The sequence below is a fragment of the Halichoeres trimaculatus genome, unplaced genomic scaffold (genome assembly GCF_033239565.1).
Source record: "Halichoeres trimaculatus isolate MK-OKI-2021-1 unplaced genomic scaffold, fHalTri1.1 fHalTri1_scaffold_11, whole genome shotgun sequence".
NCBI lineage: Eukaryota > Metazoa > Chordata > Actinopteri > Labriformes > Labridae > Halichoeres > Halichoeres trimaculatus.
This window is the reverse complement of record NW_027437189.1, coordinates 11,481,639-11,504,481: the sequence shown is the minus strand read 5'-3', so window position 1 is coordinate 11,504,481 and position 22,843 is coordinate 11,481,639. Positions and strand designations below refer to the sequence as shown.

Genomic DNA, 22,843 nt, shown 5'->3' with positions numbered 1-22,843 from the left:
GAGTGGAGGCTGCGAGCAGATCAGAGCAGACACGAACAAGTTGTGAGGAGGCGCTGCATGCTGGGAGGAGCAGGAGTGAGAGAGAGAGAGTGTGTGTGTGCGTGCGTGTGTGTGTGTGTGTGTGTGTGTGGGGGGGGGGGGGGGGGGGGGTATTGCGAAGATGACTTTGCTTGCAGTTTCAGGAGCACTTAAGGCTACATGTGCATACAAAACGGATTAAGACGGGATTCATGATGCCTCTTTAACTTCATATTAAAGATCATGCCGTCATTCCTTTCCCACAATTCTTAGTGGTTGTGTGCTGGTGTAGCGTCACTAATGACAGATGTGCTGACAAAAGGCCTTTCAGTTAAAGTATGCTTACAGAAAAAAATAACACACCTCATATCAGGGGGTGTGTATGGAGTGTGTGTGCCTGTGTGGTAGAGTACTTAACTGGGGGAGAGGTTGAAACATGCAGTTGCAGCAGTGCTCTCTGAAAGTCAGTGTGCAGGTGCACTTTAAATACTTTGCTTCACATGGATTTGAACCGTCAGCGTCAGTTGTCGTTTGATGTCACTGAGGCAGCTGCCGTTTCATGCTGCATTTTTGATATCCCTGCATTTCTATCCCTACGGCTAGAGCAGGAAGTTTGTGACAAAGGCAGCGGTGCAGACAGAGCGCAGACTGCAAAGGAGGGGTACAGATGTTTGGCAGCTGCTTCATCCTTCCATCTGCCCCCCTGGCCCCAGCACCTCTTAAACACCACACTTTAATGGAACGCTCCTGACCCTCTGGTGCGCTTTGCTCTCGCTGACACAGGCAGGCTGAGGGAGCAGAAACAACTGCTTTATCTCCACAGAACTCCAAAAACCAGAAAGAGGGGCTTTACAGGCTTGGCAGCTGAGGTTTTCTAGGGCTACGGCTTGCCAGGTGATTTTTATGACAATAAAGTTAGACTTCAATGGCACACTGAGAGAGGCTGCCAGACGGCTTAGGCTATGATTGCAAACAGAGGAAGGTAGGAAGGAGGAGGCAGAGCATGTCTCAGGGTCTTCTACACTTAGCTTACCTCTCTGCTCATTTAATGCGGTTGTTCATGCCTCCACTCCTCTTTTTCCAATGACAATTTAACATGACTCAAATCCAGAATGCTTCCATAGTCCATCCACTACTCTTTCTGTATATCTAATCCTGTGGCTGCTAGAAAATGGTCCTTCAGTAGTAGCCTGTAACACATAAACATCTCTATCCAGGGCCTCAGATAAAATCAGCTAATGGCCGCAGGTGTTTACATTACAGCATTTTCCGACAGGGAACTTGAAAGGGTCTCGGTTCCACTTAGAACTATACATCTTCCTCTCTTTTTTCCCATCTCCTTCACTTTCTTCTCTCAGTTTTTCATTGTCTTACCCTCCTTCTCTTGCTCTCTTGCTCTTACTGTGAAGGTTGACAAGGTCAAACTCCTGCAGCAACCCCCCAGCCCTTGGCTCAGTCTGTGCCCGGAGAGGGGCTGACAATCCTGGGCAGGACAATAGGAACAGACCCCCCTTTGTTTGGGCCTCCATGGGCCCGATGACAGTCACAGTAAACAGAGGGCACAGGCTGAGGCCCGGCTGGGTGAGCTGCACTGAGGGGCCTTTGACGAGGACAACTAAAGCAGAAAAGCAGAACAAATAGTGTTTGAACCTTCCGACGCTCAGAGAAGAAACTGCTGAGAAATACATACAGCTTATATATTAATCAACACAGACATCAAAACTGTCTGACTATTAAGTCATAGGTTGTATGATACACCCAGTTTTGGTTAACCTCCCTTTTTCAACATGTTTTGTGTTGAATTTTACTGAGCTCATTTTCAGGATTCAGCCTGGAGCACTATAATCTGAGAAAATCTCTCCAAATACACACCTCCAGACTTCATCAGGTTGGGACATGACACTAGCCTCTTGAAACGGACCACACAGCAGTGAAACATCAGTTTCAATAAAATTAACTCTTTCATCTGTTTCAAACTGTGTATTGTTGAAATTCTCCTTTTAATAGCCTACTGATTATTCATCCCACCTCATCTGGTTTTTATAATACTGATAAGTACAATGGCACATGTCATGTTTCTTTTATATCACTGCGTATCCCAGTAAGGATCAGGGTCTTTTTTTGTCTGCCTGGTTATCTCTGTTTCGCAGCTCAAAGCGTGCGGTCAGAGGTCAGATTAATATTTATTTCACGTGTTGCCTCAGAGAGCAGCAGGCAGCAATCCTTTGAAGGCCTGTGCATGCGGGAAGGCGGATGAGGTCGGTTGGAGGGGGGTCCGACCAGGACAGCCCACAGACGATACAGTGAAACTCTTTTTTTTTCAGGGTAAGCTGACCCTCAAATGAAGCAGTGTGAGGTCGGGGTGCAAGGACAGGAGTGGGTGGAGGCACATATTTTCCTCTCCCGCCCTCTTTGTCTGCCTGTCCCATCCGCCCATGTCTACGTTTTTGGTGTAACCCCACTGTGCGCGCTGCACAGAGCAGCGGCCTGTTAAAACAGCCTAACCAGGTGGAGCTGAGCTATTGCAAATGTTCCCCTTCTGGTGTCTCACACTTCCAGGGGCCTCATGAACATATGAGACACAGCTGTGAGACAGACAGAAGAAAGAGAGGGGGCCGGTATGTGAAACTGCTTCGACAGTTCACTTTGTACATCCTACTTTGGTTTTGATGGCGTTTTTAAAAATCTGGATCCAGTTTGGACTGCCAGAGTCTAAGTGATTCTGTTAGACTTGGACAGCATATTCATTTTGGTACCTGGCTTTATACGCAAGAAAAGTGTACTAATGAAATTATGTTACATTTCGACTGCCTGTGTTTGTTTCACAATGATGAAACAGACTCAGGAAACACATTTATATGAAGAGCTACCAGGGCACTGGAAAACAAAAAAATCAGCGGTGCCTGCTTTAATCAAGATGATCAGTCCTGTAGAATGGCCATCTGATGTGGTAATAAATCATACTTCTGTCATCAATCATACACTGGTCCACAGATTGAGACAGGTTGACACTGTCTCCTGTGTTCCTAGACCATCTGCAACAGATGTAAATGCAAAATGTTGGATGGTAAAAAAAACTCACAGACGTCAGTATTTGTCAAACTTTGTGCGGGGAAACTTAGCGGTGAAGAGGTTGTGACAGAGGGACGAGCAGAGAGACACACCAGGCAGGAGGAAGCACAACAACAGCAGCAAACAAAGCCAGAGACCTTCCTGTAGGTATGTGCAGATGTGTGGACACACCCACAGGAGGTAGAGGTACTGTGGGTCCTGCTACGCCCCTTCACAGCTGTAAGTTGATTGTTCGTCACACCAGCATTTGCAGCAGTGTTCTGTCACGACAACTTCACGTGTATTGTTAACTTCTCTTCCTTTAGTTAGTGTTGCAGTTGTTGGTACTGGTTGAGTGAAGTCTTTAGTTTAAGTTATCTGGTACTTTCCAACAAGGGTACAGTTCTGTTAGGTAAAAAGTACCTGACAGCACCTTTGAGGCCTCTCTGTGTGCAGCCACTGTAGAAGTTTATATCATAGTTTTCAAATGTAAAACACACAGTTAAATGCTTTCTGAGTAGGTAAATGAAGTTCAGCCTCTCAGCATTATGATGATGTTATGATACGAAACATTGTCATGATGGTGCTCCCAACAGAGCATTTAAATAGAGATCAAATATTCTGGTTGGCACGGTGTTGAGTGAATCTAATGGATAGAGGATACTTTGCTGTCTTTTCATAGTTACTACAGTAGTTGTTAACAACATATCATATAAAATGTAAAAATTAAAATCCTTTTGCCCCTCTCATACAGTCTATAGCTTCTATTTCACAGCTAGTTTTAAGGTGATGTGTTTTTTCATGTTGCTCTGCGTGATTTGACTTCATCATTCAATCGATCACTTTAAAAGTTCAAAATAATCTCTGACCACTGTGTTTGATCTGTCTTACTCGCATGACAAACTTCAGTGAAAATCTGATTTTTAAGTGGTTTAAATGGTCTATACCAGGGGTCTGCAACCCCATGGCTCTGGGCTCTTTGACTCCTTTGCAGTGGCTCAGATTTTTTATTTTCTTTGACACTAAATAAACTCATGATAACCCTAACCCTAAACACATCAACCCTACCTCTAAGCCTACTAACTCTAACCCAAACCCTAACACTAAAAAAAAACACGATTTAGCATTTTGTTGAACTAAATATGCATCACTTCTTGCCAAAAAGCCTGCCACCTCTCTTCCTGCAGGGAACATCAACAGCCCACCAACTTGCCTTGTACCTGTGGCTAACCTCAAATTTGACACCCCGGGTAAGAAAACTAAATTAACAAAAATACAAACCTGGAAAAAAATACAGATTTTAATTCTGTGTGGATTAATTCATTTAGCTGTCATGTGCCAGCTTAATATACATGCTTGATGACAAGAAATTAGAGAACAAAAAATAACAAGTTATGTTATCAGATTCAAGTTTTCTTTTTGCAGTACCACAATGTCATAAATTCAAAAACCTGTTGTTTGGGCAAATATATTAATTCATTTATTTTAAATTTGTTTAAAATTTTATACACCTATGACTTTTGGGGAAGATAAAGTAGATTTTGTGGTTCAGGAATGACATAAACATCAACAGTTTCATCTGCACCCCTAACTGAAATCTGTGGGTGAGGACATACTCAAAAGCCCTTAAGAGAATAACTACTGTTCTACTTTTTACTTCCACCTCTTTTTTTTTTTCTACCGAGGCTGTCTTTTTCTTTTTTTTTTTTTTTACCCATCTCTATGTCAATCGACTATTTTTGTATTGCAGCAACCATGGTCTGAAAATGTCACAGATGTCTGTGCTTTGAAAAGTACTGACGTATATACAATTTTGACAAACTTAAAAACAAGAACAGCCAACTCTAACCTCAATACTTTTAATTTATACATTACTCCTTTTTATGTTGTAAAATTTAAGTTTCACATCCATCTTACTTGGTAGTCTCTCTTCAAACATCTTTCTGAAATGAATCTATAAATTTCAGGCAAATGAAAAGGTCCCTAGTGTTGGTTGCACTCGATTTTTCTATTCAGCTTCTGTAGATTTTGGATTTTATTCATCACTCTAAGTCCACTTAAACTCTTTCTTGCTCCTTATTTGCTAGTCTGAACAAAGATTGTGAAAGGTTTCGACAGTGACTTTGACATTTATCATCAAATATAAAGAAAATGTAGTCCTCATACCATTCTGTCTCTACACTTTTAGTGATGTGTTTTGGAAGCATTCTCAGATGTGGTAATCTTGTGCTGCACCTTGCAATCCTCACTGCTATCACTCAGTGCCGGTATTCACATTTATCTGGTAGTTCACATCACTCATTCCTCTCCACACAGGAACACCAGAGAAGCACAGACCTGATTTATAGCGCTCAGCAGTCCAGCCAGACCCATCAGTTATAGCTGTTGTCACTGAAAGCCAGAGATACTGTTTTAGTTAAGCCTTCTGTAATGCCCAGCTTAGTGAGGCTTATCCATTGCAGGATGTTATCACTCAGGAACTCTGTCACTTGTGTCATCAGCACAGAGTCCTGGCTCAACACTAAGCTGGTACCTTCACCCTGCCACACACTTATCAGCATCCATTACTGAGGTGTGAGGGCCTGATAAAGGTCTAGCCTGTTCCATGCAGCTCCAGGCTGAGGTCGTATTTAGATTCTTGTCTGGACTGCGAGGGGCTGCAGCTCTTTTGACTCTTGCTCTCATCACTCTGCAAGGCTGTACAGAGCTGTCAATCACAGAGGACCCTGGGTGATCAGTCAGCTCCTCTTTAGGAGATGCTGGTCTGAGAAGCCATTAAAGGGCCAGACAGGCCGGGCCAAAAGCTGATGAGAAACAGAGAAACAGGAGAGCCTGAGGTAGAAAGTTAAGAGGGGGTGCAGAGGAGCAGGAGGTGGATGTGCTGAACTATGTGGGTTGTGGAGGGAGGGCAGCTCTGTTTTCTATTTGTGAGGATTAGGTTGACAGATCTGTATTTAGTTTCTTTGGGCCTCTAGCTGCAGCTAATCCCCCTCACCTGCAGCGAGTGCCCCCACTCTCTTTCCTCTGACCCCACAGCCCCCTACTTCCCCCTTGTCTCCCCCCTCCTGCCCAGCACAAACACTCATCCCGAGACAAGCACATGACTCGTTGCACTCTGTCTCCTCAGGTTAGGGCCTCACACTCGACACAAATCTCCATTGGGCCAAAGGAACAGCAGGGGGCTCGGCTTTTCTGGAACAGAAGAAAAAAGGGCCCCCACAACCTGCCGTCTTCCACATGTTAGGCTTTTTTTCAGCCAGGGTGAAGGGCTATCCTTCATCACTCAGAGATAGCAATTACTCAGAAATTAAGAGCTATTACGACGGAAGCAGCTTGTCAAAGCCACTCAGGGGAAATGGGGACCTTGGGTAAAGCTGCACATTAGGAAATATTCAGGGTCAGGTCAGGGGCACGGACCTCTTCTCTTTAGATCCTGGCTCCCACACACCCTGACCAGGCCTTCACACTGTGAAAGAGAGACCGCAGTGCCTCCGCAAACACACACAGCAGGCCTGCCAGCAACTCCTGAAGGTGGGGACTTTGAATGACCTAATAGTTTCAGAATCCAAGCACTTTCCTTTGTTTCAAACAACAAACTCACATGACTGAAAGATGATGTAACAAAGAGGTTAAACCATGTTTGAAGGGTTATCAATGGATCAACATGTCAGAGTTCCTCAATGCATCATACTTATTGTCATTTCAAAGTTTGATGCTTGAAAGGCGCAGACATTGTTCCAAGATTTAAAACACATGTTCACTGATCTTATGGTTAAACAAAACCTCTATCAAAATTACATTTAAAAATCATTTCCACATGTTGGCTGACAGATACAACATGGATATGATTTCTCTGGGACTCTAACTATGGCCAAAACCCCCCTAACCCCACTCTACTGAAATCACCCCACACACAATACAGTAGACACACCTTTAGACAAGTCGCAGCAAGCTCACGCAAAGGGTCTCATTACTGAGAGCCACAGAGGGAGCTAATGGGGATATTTTCTTTGTACCAGCATATTAGGTCTTTTTCCTTTTCACCAAAGAGCAAAAAGTTGGACCACACACATTCCTGGATCTTATGGATGGACCTCGGTGCAAACATGCTCTAACCTTCAAAATAAATACACGGTCACTCAAGGCTGCTATGTGCCTGTGGGAAAATTCATTTAGCTTCAGATTGTTTGCTCTGATATATTATCAATCAATTTAACTAGATCAGACTAATGCATAAGGGACAGGATTTGGCGCATTTAACTAGTAGTAGAGTCCATAAAGTCCAAAAGTGCTTCTTAACAATTTGCATTTGTTCATTCATGTTAATATCTAATAGCATATTTGTTTATAATAATGTGCAGCAGTTTATTTACTGGATTTATATGTGCGTTTGTTTTCATCAATGTTAGGCTTGATTTCACTTGTCTGATCACTTTCATTTATTCATCCTGTCACTTTAGGCCCTATCTTTCAGCATTTGTCTTGATCCAGACACTTCGTATTTTGGATTTCCACTTTATATTATTTTGTATCATTTGATTAAAACCCTTATTTTGTACTTTTTATTTATTCATTATATTTCTGACTGGCAGTTTGTAGTTACTACTTTCACTGTTTTTCTTCTTTTTTATTGCTTATTGCTTGTTTCCTCAGGATATTGGATCTTATCAGACCATATGTTCTCTTTCACGCAAACAAGTTCACCTTGTGATCATAAATTATGCCCAGGGAGATTTTATAAAATTTCCTATAACGCCTAGCTTTTGTTCAGCTTGTTCCAATGAGCATTTAAATGTAAACTACTGCAATGGGCCACTGATATTATCCCGGTGTACCTGCCTGTCAAGATGTTTAGCATGCATGCCGTATGCGTCATGACGCAAAAGACCCAGGCCACTCTTTTTCTCAGGTGAAAACAGAAAACATACTCCGAATGCCTGCGCTGCACTCTGAGAACAAAATTGCCAAAGCTTAAGTGCATTTTTTACAGACAAACTGCAGCAAGGTAACTCCTCTTTTCTTTTACAAAAAAAAAAAGAAAAAAAAGAATAGGCCTATTTCTATTTTTTCATTTTCTTTAACTAATACTTTGAGGCATTACTTAAATGTTTTCTCAAGAGAAATATAGTTTGAACAATGCATCATATACATTGTGAAGATGTCCACTACAAACAGAAAAGGAGTGTTTTAAATAAATGTATGGTTTTGAGTATCTTTAGGGAACTTTTGAAGCATCTGAAAAACCAAGTAGAGTGTCCTCCTAGGGGTTTTAGAATATAGTCACCCAATGTTATGCTTGTAGCTTACAAAATTAAATTGTCCTATTTAAAGTCTTTCTAGTGTGTTAGCACTTTTGCATTTATATTAAGGAATGACACAAGAGAGGTGTAGATCTAAAATTAGGTCTAGTAAAATTTATTAGCTTCAAGTCTTTGTAACTGCTAACTGTCTTTGCCTTTCCTCAAGTAAATCTGCTCAACAACCAGTGTACCTCTTGATTCATACCAAGTAGGCATAATTTTATGTTTACCTTTTGCGTTGGGTCAAAATTAGACGTTAAAATGTCGTCTTATCGTTAAGTATCATGCTAACGGTTGAACTCACCCACTTCGCCCCTGACAGCGTCACCCCTCTGATATCCGAGGTAACTGGAATGCACCACGTTTGTTGTTTGGCGCAAAACTCGCGAGATTTCAGTGAGCTCGTAGTGCAGGAGCGCCCCCTAATATTTCGTGTTTTTTTTCCCGCCTGTTTGTCAGCAGAAGATGGGGTCCTATGTTGCAGAGCTGTTTTCTGAAATTGATAAGCTTCGCGCCCAACTACTGAGAAATGTCATAATAATGTCGGATGATCAGCGGATTAAAGAAGAAACGAGCGAGTAAGTTCACGGTCACCTGCTGGAGAGTGGAGCTAACGTCATGTTAGCGTGGTTAGCCAACGGGAATGCTTACTTTCCTTTCCTGTGATGACCACGGGATGATTAAAAAATATTACTTGGGATAATATAACAGTAGGTATCAGTGTCTCATTAACGTGGCTTCTGGTTTGCAAATTTTAGTTTACTGGAATGAAACTGAGTTGAAGGTACAAAGAATTAAAATTGAAGATAATATTTTTTATGGGGATATAATAAAACAATTTAAGTTTGACTCTTAAGGGACTAGCACACCAAACAGACCATTGTTGGCTGGTTTTGTATATGTCACTGTTCTAACTGTATATTATTATTCCAGCATGGAAATTTTGACTCGTATCGAAAATGTAATCCTTGGAATAGTGGCCAGTCTATCCAAAGATGAGGCCCCTGTCCTGGCACTGCCCAACAGATCCAGCTGGGCCAACATCAGGTAGGCTGTGTGGAAGTTGTTTCTCTCCACCCTGGACACTGCAGTCGTTTCACACACTGGCTGTGTGGGATCTGTGTAAGCCATATAACCTGAAAAAGATAAACATGAACCATCATGTTGTGTGAGGGCATAAATAAACTTTTCTGTACAGATTTTTCACTGCAGGTTAGGCCACACAAGATGATCAGACTACTTTTTACTCAGCCGGAGAGGAAACTTGCACATTTATTTTGTTTGAATCTCTCTTAGTGATGTTTAAAGTAGGCTGCATGGGCACCCAGGTGGACAGAGAAATGACTATACCTCCACCTTAGGGGGTGTGAGATTGAAGATGAAATGGCTTCCTCCTGTTTTAAGATGAGAGAGATAAGAAATTGAAAAGCACTGGTCTACATACCAAACATACACACGCACACACACACACACACACACACACACACACACACACACACACACACACACACACACACATACACGGGCATAAACTTAATTTCAAAAGCCTTTAATGTGACAAGGCAGCAGAGACCAAATGCTCAGAACAAAGTCGACTGTCTAGTCTTGTTTGGATCAAGCTTTGCCACAGCTCAAAGCACATTCTAGCTGAGAGTCCCGCAGATTGAGCTCCAGAGAGGAATCAGGATGGTTAAGTACAAGGGAGGTCTGCTCACAGGTAGCCCTCAGGGTGTGGGGAATCCAAAATGTTTTTCAGGTGGGAGAGCTAATTTCAAAGCCAAAAAGATAAACATAGCTCACACAGTCTTTGTATATTACCTTGATCGTCTCCTCTTTTTCTCCTTTTCAACTCCCTTGTAATGCTTTCATTGCTTTCCACTGAAGTTTTGACAGTGCCGTTGGGCTCCAAATGAATCCAGGAAGTTCTGTCACCACAGTTCGAAGCGACTGTGCTTCATCTGTCACCAAATTCGGTGAGGAGACACATGCACCTCTGTTCTTACTTTTTTCCCGATTTTACTTTGCGTGTGACTTTTTGTTTTTGACAACTGCCATTCCTTTTGGTTTAAAAAAAAAAAAAACCTTCACAGATGTTCCATTCTTCATGTGTCTCTCATTTATGCTCATTGTGAACACATGCATGAAGGACAGAAAAGCTGTAAAAGTCAGAATGAGTTTGAGGTAACAAATTTGCAGTGACTGAATATGTGGAAATTGGCTTAAAGGGATCGCCTTACCACATGATTATCCCGATTAAGAACAGAATAAAGTTTTTTTTTTCCACTACATCCTTCTAAATGTGTGCGCCCATAACACTGATCACTCTTAGGAAAGAGATTATTTTGACTTTCTGCTCTTGATGTGTGTTAAGCACAAATTCTCAAGATCCTGATGATCATCTACAGACTCGTCCAGAGCAACTCCTATTCTACAAAAAGGTTTGTTTTCAATTCATGTTTAAATTGATCACTGAAGCCAGATGCATTTCAAACTCCACAAGACTATTATTATTATTATTATTATGTGAACCAGCTTTTTAGTTTTTTTGCTTTGTTATTCTTGAATTTTCAACTATAATGATTTACCCATTGTTTCCCTAGAGACATCTACTACAACAACACACAGCTGTTTGGTTCACAGACGACTGTTGATAGTATAGTTGATGACATCTCCTGTTTGCTAAAGGTTCCCCGCAGAGCTCTACATGTGGTAAGTGTACTTGAATGCAGAGAAACTGTACAAGTGGAGTGTTTTGAACAAATATAAACACAGACAAAAGTTGAAAAATATATATATTTTTTAAATTATAAGTTCGGGTTTCCAAGGATGAATGTGATGTTTTAGGAAACACTAGCAGAAGATGTCACTTTATTTTGATCAGAATGGTAATTTTGGTTGTGTATGAGCATATGTATGTCTGTATGTTTTTTTCTAACAGCTGGCCACATCCAAAGGATTAATCTCAGGTGATCTGTGTTATTTGGAAGAGGACGGCACAAGAATTGACTGTCGCTCTACCTCTGCTGTAAGTATCAACAATCACACAAACCAGCAGTCTCCCTCCATTCTGCACTGCATGAATATTCTGTGGAGTTTCATTATTACCAAAAACTGTTTAAATGCTTGTTGACTGCATCTATCTCAAATAATATGTTCACAGTAGTTTAAAAAGAATATTCCAGCTTGAGGGCCTGCTCCTCTTTAGGCTTTCAAATAACAGCTGACCACCATCTGTACTTGGTAGAAAGTGTGTCCTGCAGCCCTATAGTGCACAACATCCATGTGCTTCACCTGATTTAAACAATGTGTCAGCATTAATCTGGCCATGAGGTGCCATCTGCTCCACATGGTATCCTGTATTTCCTGCTAAACCAATAAAGTAGACTTGTGAGAGAAAGGAATGGCTATCTTATTTTCCTGCTTTGAAGGATTTGTTGTTGTTTTTTTAGGCTGTTGCAGTATCAACAAACATCAGTGGAATTAAGAGTATCCTTTGTGATGTTTGTGCATAAAAATGTGAGTTTGAATTTCTTCTTTTTGAGTATTATTCTATGTGATTTGTAGTTCTGTGTGTGTAAAACAGATGGTATTTAGCTGCAGGTTATGTGGTTTTCTTAATCATGTCCAGATATTGTGTCATCTGCAAAGTTCGTCATGATAGTGGAGAAAGATGCCACGTTTCAGCGACTACTAGACAGTGACTTCTGCACAAAGCTCGCTCCCTGCATCATCATCACAGTGTGTTTTCACTTTTTGCCTCTCCTTCTCTGAGGAAATTCTGAATGTGATTTGCATGTTCAAATAGTCCAGTTTTGAGTGTGTTTTGTATTTGTAACAGATGTGTTTGTGTGGATCAGGGTAAAGGCGTGCCAGATGTGAACAGCAGGTTGATGGTGAGAAAGCTTTGGGACACGCTACACATCCCCATCTTTGCTCTGGTGGACGCCGATCCTCATGGTACTGTCCATGCTCTGCGTACCACCAAACTTTTGACAACACATGTCTCACTTTTCATCTCTGAGCACGCACAGCAGGGTTGCATGTCTCACTCTATCAGCAGATGTTAGCACCTGTCTGCTGTGAAATGCCGCGTAGTCTGGCTGTTATTTCCGTTTGCGTGATCTCTTCCAGAGGGGATGGCTCTGTTTCCTTCATCCTCCATACCTCTGAACCTTTTCCCATTGCATGGCGAGACACATATGTAATGCTTTACTGTGTTCTTAGCTCCGTTACACATCTCTGCAGGATAATTGTTCTGGTATGCCAGTGATTGCGGCACGTCTCTGTCTCTCTTGATTTTCCCAGGCATTGAGATCATGTGTATCTACAAGTATGGATCAGTGGTGAGTCCTGTTAGTTATTCCTGAGCTGTTCATTATCCAGTGTGGCCTGTTCAGTCTCTCTCTGTTTGCTGATTCTAATCATAGCCTCATGGGGACCAATCATCCCTCTCAGAATATTTAAACTGACATGTGATGTAGTGAGGTTGTTGAGTGATTGTGTTAATTAACATCATTCTGGCCAAATGTTAAACAAAGCCTTAGTGCTTTCATACAGTGCTGATTTTGTATGTTTATTTAAGATAAACTCTGTCCATATTCACATTGTGTGGCTGTTGGTGTGACGATGCTTGTGTTTCTGTGTGTTTTTGTGTTTTTTCTACAGGCCATGTCGTTTGAAGCCCACAGCCTGACCGTCCCCAGCGTTATGTGGCTGGGCCTCCTCCCCTCTGACCTCCAGAGGTTTGGACTCAACATTCGCTACTTCCGACTTCCTCCTCCCACCTCTAATTGGGTTTATATTCTGGGGACATTTAGATTGTTTGTTTTGGTTTCTGTTGCTGTCGCGCTCTCTATTTTTTTCCTTCAATGAACTGCTTCTCAGAGTATATTGAGTTTTAAGTATACGTCCGCTTGAACAAATTTAGAGATTTGACATACATTTAATTGTAGTGTGCATCTTATGTGGTCCCCGAAACATACATATTCTATCTTTGAAATGGTAGTCAGCTGAGAATTGGGGGAAACATGCTGTAGGGAAGACGTTTATCTTTGAATTGACACTGCAGTTTTCAAAGAATGAATTCAGCTTATGTAGTCAAATCAACATTTTATTCTGCAGGTTGCGGGTTCCTGAGGATACCCTGATCCCTCTCACAACACGAGACCAAAGCAAACTGAGCAGTCTCCTGCAAAGACCATACTTAACCAGCCAGCCAGACTGGCAGAGAGAGGTACGAGATTAAAATAGAGGAGACAGAGTTGAATGGCAGTAACAAAAAGTATCATATTTTTTAACACTTATCACTTGAAAATAACCACAAAATGACATAGTAGTATTTTTTTTATTTTGTACTTGTCATAACTCTAAACAAAAAGCACTTAGTTCATGTTAGCCTGCTCTGGAAAATGTTTCTCTGAATTTCCTGTTCCTCCTTTAAAAGCAAAACGGGCCCTACCTCAAAGGTTCAAACATTTATAACATTTTGCTCATGTGACACACAGCCTAGGAATGTGTGTGAGAGGACTCTTAGCTTGCTGGTACTGAGTATACAGAACAGCCACTCTGTTGGAGTGGCTTTAACAAACACCTGATGATTTATACTTGTTTGAGTAGCTTCTCTTTAAGCTCTTCACGATTGCTGGTTTGTTCTTGTTGTAGATGGAGCTGATGCAGCAGAGTAAAGTCAAAGCTGAAATACAGTCTCTGGCAGCTATTGCGCCTGATTTCCTCACCAGCATCTACCTGCCCAATAAACTGCGTTATGGTGGCTGGGTGTGAGTACAATGCTGCCACCTAGTGGAGTATTAACACTGCTACAGTTGATTGAAAAAGAAAAGAATGATAAACTTGCATCTTTCCTGTTGGATCTTTCCAAGATGTTACAACATGCTGTTGAAAATACATCAAACAGACTTTAAATTGTTGCAGTGTCTTGTGTGCTTTACCAACCACTCAATATAAGTAAGTGCTGAAGTATTCAGGGCAGTAAGGGCTGGTATGATGTCCAAATCAAAGTTTTGCTTTTTACTTGTTAAAACAATATGGTTGATGTTTGTTTAGCTGTGTAGTTTGCATTTCTGTTATGGCATTGTACTTTATATGACATTTCTACCATTTTTAGCCAATTAAAAAATCATATTGTCAATTGGTGTAGCACAAAAGCAAGACAAGTATTAAATAATTCATCTTCCCAGAAGTTATGCAAGTGTGTTCTAAACTGAGATAATTTGGGTTTTTGTCGTACTGAGTAAGTCATTAAGCCATGACATCAATGTTCTCTAATTTTGGGTCACTTGGTTTAAAATGGTTTTAAATTTCATTTTTACTGTGTAGTACTCTGCTAAAACCATATTTCAAGAAACTTTTTTTTTCCAAATATCAGATTGTTTTATCAGAAGCATTGGTTACATTAATTAACATTTATTGGGTACACCAACTGTCCACGTCCTTCACTTATTCAGAAACGAAAGGTCTACAGGTAAGTATGATGATTTGGTGTTTTAATACCAGAGTGTCTTCAAATCCCTTTCTTCATATTCATCCATTAAGGTATGATACACTTCTGTGTTTTATACAATCTGTTCTCCAGCAGATGGAGACAGTGGTCTTCAATGGGACAGTGGGGTCACCTAACAAAGACCCATCCTGTATATTACTTAACCTCCTAAGACCCAGTGTCGACATATGTGGACATTAGATTAATGCCTCTCAGACCCATTATACTTATTTTTTTCTTTTTTGGGGGGTAAACTTTGACCTATCAGCCACATTTAGGGACACTGCCCACATCATCTTTTGGTGAAATCACAGCATAACACCCATTTTAGTGAAAAAGAACGATATGTTCAAGTTCAGTACCATTAAACTACTCAAAGAGAACTTGCAACACAAATAATCAAACTACCCATACAATGACCAACTTTAATTATTGGGTCTTACTTATCCCAAATAGCAAGGTGAATTAAAAATTGCACACCAGACAAAAACTTTGGAAACGAAAGCACTTCAAGATACAAGATGAAGTCTAATCTACATGATAACTGCCAAGTGAAGGCAAATATGACACATTTTGAGACTTAACTCAGTATTAATTTGGCAGAACTCTATATTTAAGGAGCACAATGGCCCTTATCTGTCACATTATTGCTGGTGGATTGGAGCAGTACCCTAGTGCTGTAAATAAACGTCAAGCCTGTCTTTTTTTTCCCCTGTCTTTATTTGACGTAATCTTTTTTAAGAAATTTGATGTGAATGAACCTTGGCACTGATGTAAAACATTGGAAAACTGCGTTGGAATCGTTGAACCCCCCCCCCCCCCCCCCCCCAAAAAAAAAAAAAAAAAATTATCTATCCGAGCGCAGTAAGAACATTTAGTCTAAGGCAGTGTTTCTCAATTCCGGTCCTGGGCCCCCCTGCCCTGCATGTTTTAGATGTTACCCGAATCCAACACACCTGATTCAAATGATCAGCTCGTCATCAAGCTCTGCTGGAGCCTGATAACGAGCCATTCATTTGAATCAGGTGTGCTGGAGTGGGGTAACATCTAAAACATGCAGGTCAGGGGGGCCCCAGGACCGGAATTGGGAAACACTGGTCTAAGGCAAGTTGATTCTCAAAAAGTACTTCTTGAGTCTGACAGAAGTGGGATCTCTCGTGTGTCGAATAGACGATCTTTGTCTGTGTTACATGACCGTCGGGGGGCGTATCTTCACGCTTGTGAAACATACTCTTACGACGTCACCACTTTGTAATTTCTCCGGCTGAAGCTACCGTAACGTGTCACGTGAAATCTCTCCAGATGACTTTCGAGTAACGGGAGTGAACAACGTTTCTTCTTAAAAACCACGTTTGGTGAGTAATTCGGGTCTGATAATTTCAGAGTTGTGTGAATAAGTGTAGAAGGTCGAGCTCACGTGTACTAATGTGTCATGTCCAGCTGCTATTGGAGTGCAGGTGAAAAGCTGTTCTCAGTTAAACCATGCTTCTATCAGTCTGAAAAGTGGTTTTTGAGCATAATGCCTCAGGTTTATGATACCCTTTGTGTCATTTAGGATGTGAATGGTGCTTTTGGCGTCCGATTTAGTTATAAGAATCGAGAGACGTCGTTAAATATACAATGGTAAAAGCTGCTTTAGAAATGATCAAAATGCCATACGTCTATATCAATTTTAAGCTTATTCTGTCTCAAGGGATCATATCTAAAACTGGTCGTTCAAATGAGAATTTAATCAAATATTGGGTAACAAGGAAAATTTATAACTTATCAAATATGTGCACAGTATGAAGAAAATAGCGTACTCAGAAGTACAAGAGTAAACAACATCTCAAGAGAGAAGATGTGTGAAAGACCATCTGTAGCTCAGGATTTTACCATATGCAAAAGAGACCATCAGACCCATCCCTTTTCCTGTGTAAAGGGTTTGTGTCTTAGGTAATGCATTTGTAGTAGCAGGACAGGTCCTTCAGAGGCCTTTTTTTCACACCTGTCAAGAACAGCTGACCAAAGGCTCAGTCAATGAAAGTAGTGTCTTGCGTTTTTGCCTGAACATCCTCAGTGGTCTCTGATTACACAGTAGTGTTGCAGCCATGTTTCGTAAGGCAGTACTACACTTTTACCTGAAGCTGGATTGTGATTTTGTCAGGTAAAAAAGATGATCAGTGCCGCCATTGGACTCAGTCGATAGTGTGTGACCTTTATGGTTTTTTGTAATGAATCTCTATTTCAGTGACTTCTGAAACTTAAAGGACCTTGACACGTTTTCATGGTGTTGTGCTTTCTCTTTCTGTAAAGGTCAGGAGTATCTCACATGGACACAGTGATCCGCCGGTGCCCTTTCCTCACTGTTGCGCCCAGTGTTTGCTTACAGCTGGCTGGGAAGTTATCCTTGGTGAGTTATGCTCTAAAGTGCCCTGTGATGTTGGATCTGGCCTCCAGACCTCTGGCCAGAGCTCTGTCTACTTCAGCTTCTGCATCCAAAGGAACTCCTACAAACAAGGGTCAGTTCATTGAATAGTATACCATAATGAATGTTAGATAGAATAAGTCATTGTGATTTGATGTATTTAGTGTTTAATTTCTTTTAGATTGATTTAAAAATATATATGTTTTATATCTTTTTCAGATCAGAAGCATGAAGTCAAGTTGCCCTCAGATCATGTAACACCACCTGCTGGCCGGGCAGTGGGCACTAAATGCCCTTTCCTGGCTGCAGAAATGGTGCAAAATAACAACAGGGTAGTGAGAGAGGTCAGCATGGAGCAGCAAGAGGACGTCCGGGAGGTGCACTCAGTCGGCACAGGTAACATCTGCAGTAATACACCTGAAACTGGATATCCATACAAGTAGTCTGTTATGTAAGCTCTAAAAGGTCATCGTTTCAGGCATTCAACTGTGAATGTGGTATGAATGTCAAGCATTGATTTAGAAACCATTTTTCAATGTCCATCTTTTTTTTCTTACAGGGAAAACAGACTTTCTAGACGTGGATCTTACCGAAGCAGACAAGATCAACATAAAAGCAGCAAAAAACCTCATTAAACCCAAAGTGTCTCACCTGCTGAAGGATAATCTGCCTGAGAGTAAGATAGACATCTTTAATAACTTAACTCTCCAATGAAATATGCAGTCTCTTTAACTGTCCTAAAACTTTTCTTCCATCAGCTTTCAGCTTCCAGTATGACAAATATTTTGAAAAGAAGATTGAGAGCAAGAAAACAGATCACACATACAGGGTTTTTAAGACAGTCAACCGGAATGCCGTCTCATTCCCCATGGCAGACGACTACTCTGCATCTCTTCATGCAAAGAGAGATGTGTCCGTGTGGTGCAGCAACGACTACCTCGGTATGAGCCGTCACCCCAGAGTCACACAAGCAATCATGTGAGTGTCAGTCATTAATTCAATCAAACAGGAAGTAGTTGATTAAAGATAAGTACAAGAATGTGATGCTTTAAGATAGTTAACACTTAGCTTTTTTTTTTTATCTTAAAGGGAAACTTTACGAAAGCATGGTGCTGGAGCAGGAGGAACAAGAAATATTTCAGGGACGAGCAAATTCCACGTGGAGCTGGAACATGAGCTGGCTGACCTGCACGGAAAAGATGCAGCACTGCTGTTCACGTCATGTTTTGTAGCTAATGACTCCACATTGTTTACTTTGGCAAAAATGCTACCAGGTATGTTCAAGTAGGCTGCTAAATATTACTACCCTGGGGTCAATTATTCATTAAAGAGAATTGAAAGGTACACATCTCCTCCCATTTTTCCTTCTGTAGGTTGTGAAATCTACTCTGACGCAGGCAACCATGCCTCAATGATCCAGGGGATAAGAAACAGCGGGGTTAAGAAGTTTATCTTCCGTCACAATGACGTCAACCATCTACAGGAACTACTTGAAAAGTCAGACCCATCCACTCCAAAGATTGTTGCCTTTGAGACGGTGCACTCCATGGATGGTAAATGTGCATTCCCTTTTTCTTTCAGTCGAGGCATTTTTCAAATTCAGTTGTAAAAAATCAGGAATTAGAATCAAGTATTGGTCCAGTACAAATACAAGGAATTTGACTCATGTTGACAGGTTATGCTTGGGTAGGCGAGTCAAAAATTAACAGTAGCATGGAAAAATTAGTATCGCTAGAAAGATCTTTTTTAAACGGGTCCATCAGAGCTATCTGTACAGATTAATGCAGCTGGGATCAAATCCTAAAGTGTCTGTATTGTTCATATTTACTTATTAAAAGAGGACTATCTGCTCCTGACAGGCGCTGTGTGCCCTCTTGAAGAGATGTGTGATATTGCTCACCAGTATGGTGCCATTACCTTTGTGGACGAGGTTCATGCTGTAGGCTTATATGGGTCCCGAGGAGGAGGGATTGGGGACAGAGACAGAGTGATGCACAAGATGGACATCATCTCTGGTACCCTTGGTAAGTAAAATCTCTCTAAGTAAAAACCTCTCACAAAAAAACCCTCACCCCCCCTAACTGGTTCTGTGTTTTCTTTCCCAGGCAAGGCATTTGGCTGTGTTGGGGGTTATATTGCCAGCACAAGCACCCTAGTGGACACGATACGCTCATATGCTGCAGGCTTCATCTTTACTACCTCTTTGCCCCCCATGCTGCTGGCTGGGGCGAGGGAGTCCATCAGAGTGCTGAAGAGTGAGGAGGGAAGGATGCTCAGGAGGAAACATCAGAGGAGTGTTAAGCTGCTCAGACAGATGCTGATGGACTCTGGGCTTCCTGTAGTCCACTGCCCAAGCCACATAATCCCTGTCCAGGTGAGAAAATGAAGAATTTATCTGTTGAAACTGGCCCTGCGAAAAGTTTCCTGCCTGTTATTTCAACTTGAACTAAGTGTATCCTGTCTCAGTGCTTTGTGTCTCAGTTATGATTAAATTGCAGGCACTTTGAAATGTAAATCTAACAAGTGATGTACCTGTTTTTCAGGTGTCAGACGCAGAAAAGAACTCTGAGATATGTGACATCATGATGTCTCGGTATAACATCTATGTCCAGGCAATCAATTATCCCACAGTGGCCAAAGGAGAGGAGCTGCTGCGCATCGCCCCAACACCCCACCACACACCTCAGATGATGTACTACTTTGTCGGTATGCCCATTTGTGAACCTTGAGGTTTTGTGTTTTCAAAATATTTTTTCAAGAAAGAAATAACATTTTCTGAGATAGCCACCATTTATGCAAAAGATGGCGGTAACCTGGGCTGTTTGTTCTCTGTGTCCACAGACCGGCTGGTAAAAACATGGAAAGAGATGGGTTTGGAGCTAAAGCCACACTCCTCAGGAGAATGTGACTTCTGCCAGCAGCCTCTTCACTTTGAGCTTATGACTGAGAGGGAAAAGTCTTACTTCAGAGGCCTGAGTCACATAACATCAGCAGTTGATAAGCATTCAACACTAAATCTCTAAATGATCTTCATCCTCCTGTTTAAATTATTTCATGTATTAAGGTCAAGTATATAGATCAATCAAACAAATGTGTTTTTTAGAAAGTAAATGTGTGGGTAAGGTGCTTTTAAACTCTTTTTGTTCACTACAAAAAATAATTTTGACTCAGGAATAACATTAACCACAACTCTTAAGTAAAGTATGTGCTCAATGAATGTTTCTGCTTTCGGGGTTCAATTTATGGTAGAGTCAAACATTGATATTCATAGTAGCCCAGTTTGGGTATGAAGGTAAATTGAGGAAGGGGAGGTCAGAAAACAATTAAGTTTCTAAACTTATTCTCCTTTTTCAACAATCTTAAAATTTTAGATTTCTCAGTGCTTTTTGTGTTTGCATGCCATGTACACACAGCAAGCACAGCCAGCAGATGTGGTTTTTACTGCTCAGATGACCCATACTTTGCGATCATTACAATGTGTAAACACTAAAAGTGCTTTATTGTTGAAACCATTGACAGTTCATGACTGCTCTCTTGTTTTGCACAGAGGAAAATAAAACAGGCTCATACCTGAAACAACAGTGATGACTTTATTTTTGCTTATTAACAACCACAGCGCAAATAAGCGAGCTAGCTCACCTGAGTCATGACACATCAAAATGAGTCGTGGATATTTGTGATGAGATTTCTTCAAATGGTGATTACAATAATTTAAAATGTTCCTTCCTTAATGAGGAAGATTGATGTGAATATCTGAAATTTTGTACTGTACGTTTGGTGACCTCATAAAGAGCTGAAATGACCTGAACAAAAACAAGGGGATATATAAGTCATGTTAATTTTGATTAAAAAGGGCTGACTTGGGCATGTACAGGGATTTTTTGGAGAGAAATATCTTACTTTGCTGTAAAATTAGGTTTACTGACATTTGTTCAAAAGACAACAACTTATAACCTACAATTTAAATCCCTGCAGCTTTCACCATTGTGAGCAAATGTCCACATTTTAGCTCAACCTGTTAGTAAGAGAAAGTGCTGCTGGAGTTATTTGGGTCAGGTAACAGCAGTACCACTTTGATTTCTGGTCAGTTATCATAACCAGTTTGTTTGGATGAAAGCTTGGGAGCCTCCTAAAGACAATTTGACATTTTGGTTTTAAATCATGGTGTGTTAAATCATGTGTATCTATATGTTCAACGTTGTATGTAGTTCTCACTGGCATTGCTTATCCAAATTTTCTTACAGTGTGGGTGGAAGAATAAAATCCATTCTGCATTTTTTTAACCACCAAACAAAAATGGTAAAACTGGAAGTAACAGCTTATAAGCTTTTATTTCCATCTTTCATTATTTACTTTAACACTTTGTCCTTTGGTTCCGGATTTAGACACATTTCTGTTAATAAAAAACATATATATCCCTACTTACACCAATTAAAATCGAAACGAAATACATATACATCCCTATAGACCCCTCCCCATATATCCCTACTTACAGCCGTTAAAATTCAAACAATTATAGGAATTTATATTCCTAAAGTAACAATGATCATCTATTACTGAAAACAGTTACAATAAACAGTTAATATATAACAGTGAAAAGAGGATATTTTTGTTAGATGATTATATTTAAAACCATTTTGCGTGTATCTTTGCACCTTTTGAAAGTTGGCTGAAAATTGTGTCCATCAGTTTGATTCTGATTTGCCATTTCCTGATGATCTCAACAGGGAAGCATACTGTTAAATTAAACACATTTACACACCCACAAGTTACAAAAAAAAAGATGGGAAGAGATGTAAAGACTATCCTTCTTTTGTAAATGTAAAGGTATTTCTTAAAGTAGGTGAGCTCACACACAATCTCACACCCTGATGAGAAGACATGAACAAGTTTATCTTTTATGCCCCTTGTTACTCACTGATTTCCTGTGCAAAAACATGACAGTGGATTTTACATCTAACTGATAAGGCATGTTTTACTTCAACGTAAAATTAAATTCAACTTGGTGACAAGTTTCATTTTTCACATTAATCATCTACATGTACATTTTCAGACAACCCAGAACATTTGCTGTACAAACATGTCCTGTCACATTTTTCTTAAGATTCAGTGCTGCTGGCAGGAAAGCTGTGACTCATGCCTCTTATAACACATAGTGAACAGGACGTTGCTTGCGTCTGTAGATCTATCCCCCAAAATAGAAGCCTACTGTTTATGTTGAGGGTGTTGTTGGATGCGTCACATACATCTATAGAAAACAAGCTATTGTATGAAATTGTTTTATAATGAAATACGTTAAACAAAATGAACTCTACAGGCACAAATCTAGATTTTAAAATTAAGAACTTGTTTAACAGAAATACAGCCTGCTTGCTGTTCATTTATAATCAGCTTAGGTGCAGATTTGTGGTCATCTGGTCATTCATTCATGAAATGCATGCTCATGACATCCCATTTTACACCACATGGGGGCAGACTGACTCTCTTGTTTGCAGCTGTGGGGCTGTTACATCAGACACCTCCCCCCTTTGCAGATGACTCATAGTGGTGCAGCATCTTTCAGTATGA

At 40.7% G+C, this 22,843-nt stretch overlaps 2 protein-coding genes across 3 annotated transcripts; both read left to right on the top strand.

Moving 5' to 3' along the window:
- The first annotated feature begins 8,753 nt into the window (after positions 1-8,753).
- Positions 8,754-14,559, top strand: spo11 (SPO11 initiator of meiotic double stranded breaks). Its single transcript, XM_074681107.1, has 13 exons — positions 8,754-8,947; positions 9,303-9,416; positions 10,254-10,342; positions 10,741-10,807; positions 10,970-11,078; positions 11,308-11,394; positions 11,819-11,855; positions 11,998-12,107; positions 12,227-12,326; positions 12,675-12,712; positions 13,035-13,111; positions 13,491-13,602; positions 14,031-14,559. Exons 1-13 carry the CDS (start codon positions 8,835-8,837, stop codon positions 14,148-14,150), a joined length of 1,173 nt encoding a protein of 390 aa, XP_074537208.1. The 5' UTR covers positions 8,754-8,834; the 3' UTR covers positions 14,151-14,559.
- Positions 14,560-15,933: 1,374 nt separating this feature from the next.
- LOC141799369 (5-aminolevulinate synthase, non-specific, mitochondrial-like) lies at positions 15,934-20,876 on the top strand. 2 transcript variants are annotated; one of them, XM_074681598.1, is made up of 11 exons: positions 15,934-16,223; positions 17,164-17,369; positions 17,495-17,671; positions 17,835-17,951; positions 18,034-18,253; positions 18,365-18,549; positions 18,649-18,828; positions 19,135-19,299; positions 19,381-19,649; positions 19,819-19,981; positions 20,117-20,876. In XM_074681598.1, the coding sequence occupies exons 2-11, from the start codon at positions 17,180-17,182 to the stop codon at positions 20,296-20,298; spliced, it is 1,848 nt and encodes a 615-aa protein (XP_074537699.1). In that variant the 5' UTR covers positions 15,934-16,223; positions 17,164-17,179; the 3' UTR covers positions 20,299-20,876. The 2 variants fall into 2 exon arrangements, with proteins under 2 accessions (XP_074537699.1, XP_074537698.1); XM_074681597.1 differs by lacking the exon at positions 15,934-16,223 and adding an exon at positions 16,279-16,325.
- Positions 20,877-22,843: the final 1,967 nt, after the last annotated feature.

Coding starts and splice junctions, on each gene's coding strand:
- spo11 (XM_074681107.1), top strand. CDS start 8,835: ATGGGGTCCTATGTTGCAGAGCTGTTTTCTGAAATTGATAAGCTTCGC. Junction 9,417..10,253: donor TCCAGCTGGGCCAACATCAG/GTAGGCTGTGTG, acceptor TTTCCACTGAAG/TTTTGACAGTGCCGTTGGGC. Junction 13,603..14,030: donor AGCCAGACTGGCAGAGAGAG/GTACGAGATTAA, acceptor TTCTTGTTGTAG/ATGGAGCTGATGCAGCAGAG.
- LOC141799369 (XM_074681597.1), top strand. CDS start 16,294: ATGTGTCATGTCCAGCTGCTATTGGAGTGCAG. Junction 17,672..17,834: donor GGTGCACTCAGTCGGCACAG/GTAACATCTGCA, acceptor TTTTTCTTACAG/GGAAAACAGACTTTCTAGAC. Junction 18,550..18,648: donor TTTGGCAAAAATGCTACCAG/GTATGTTCAAGT, acceptor TTCCTTCTGTAG/GTTGTGAAATCTACTCTGAC.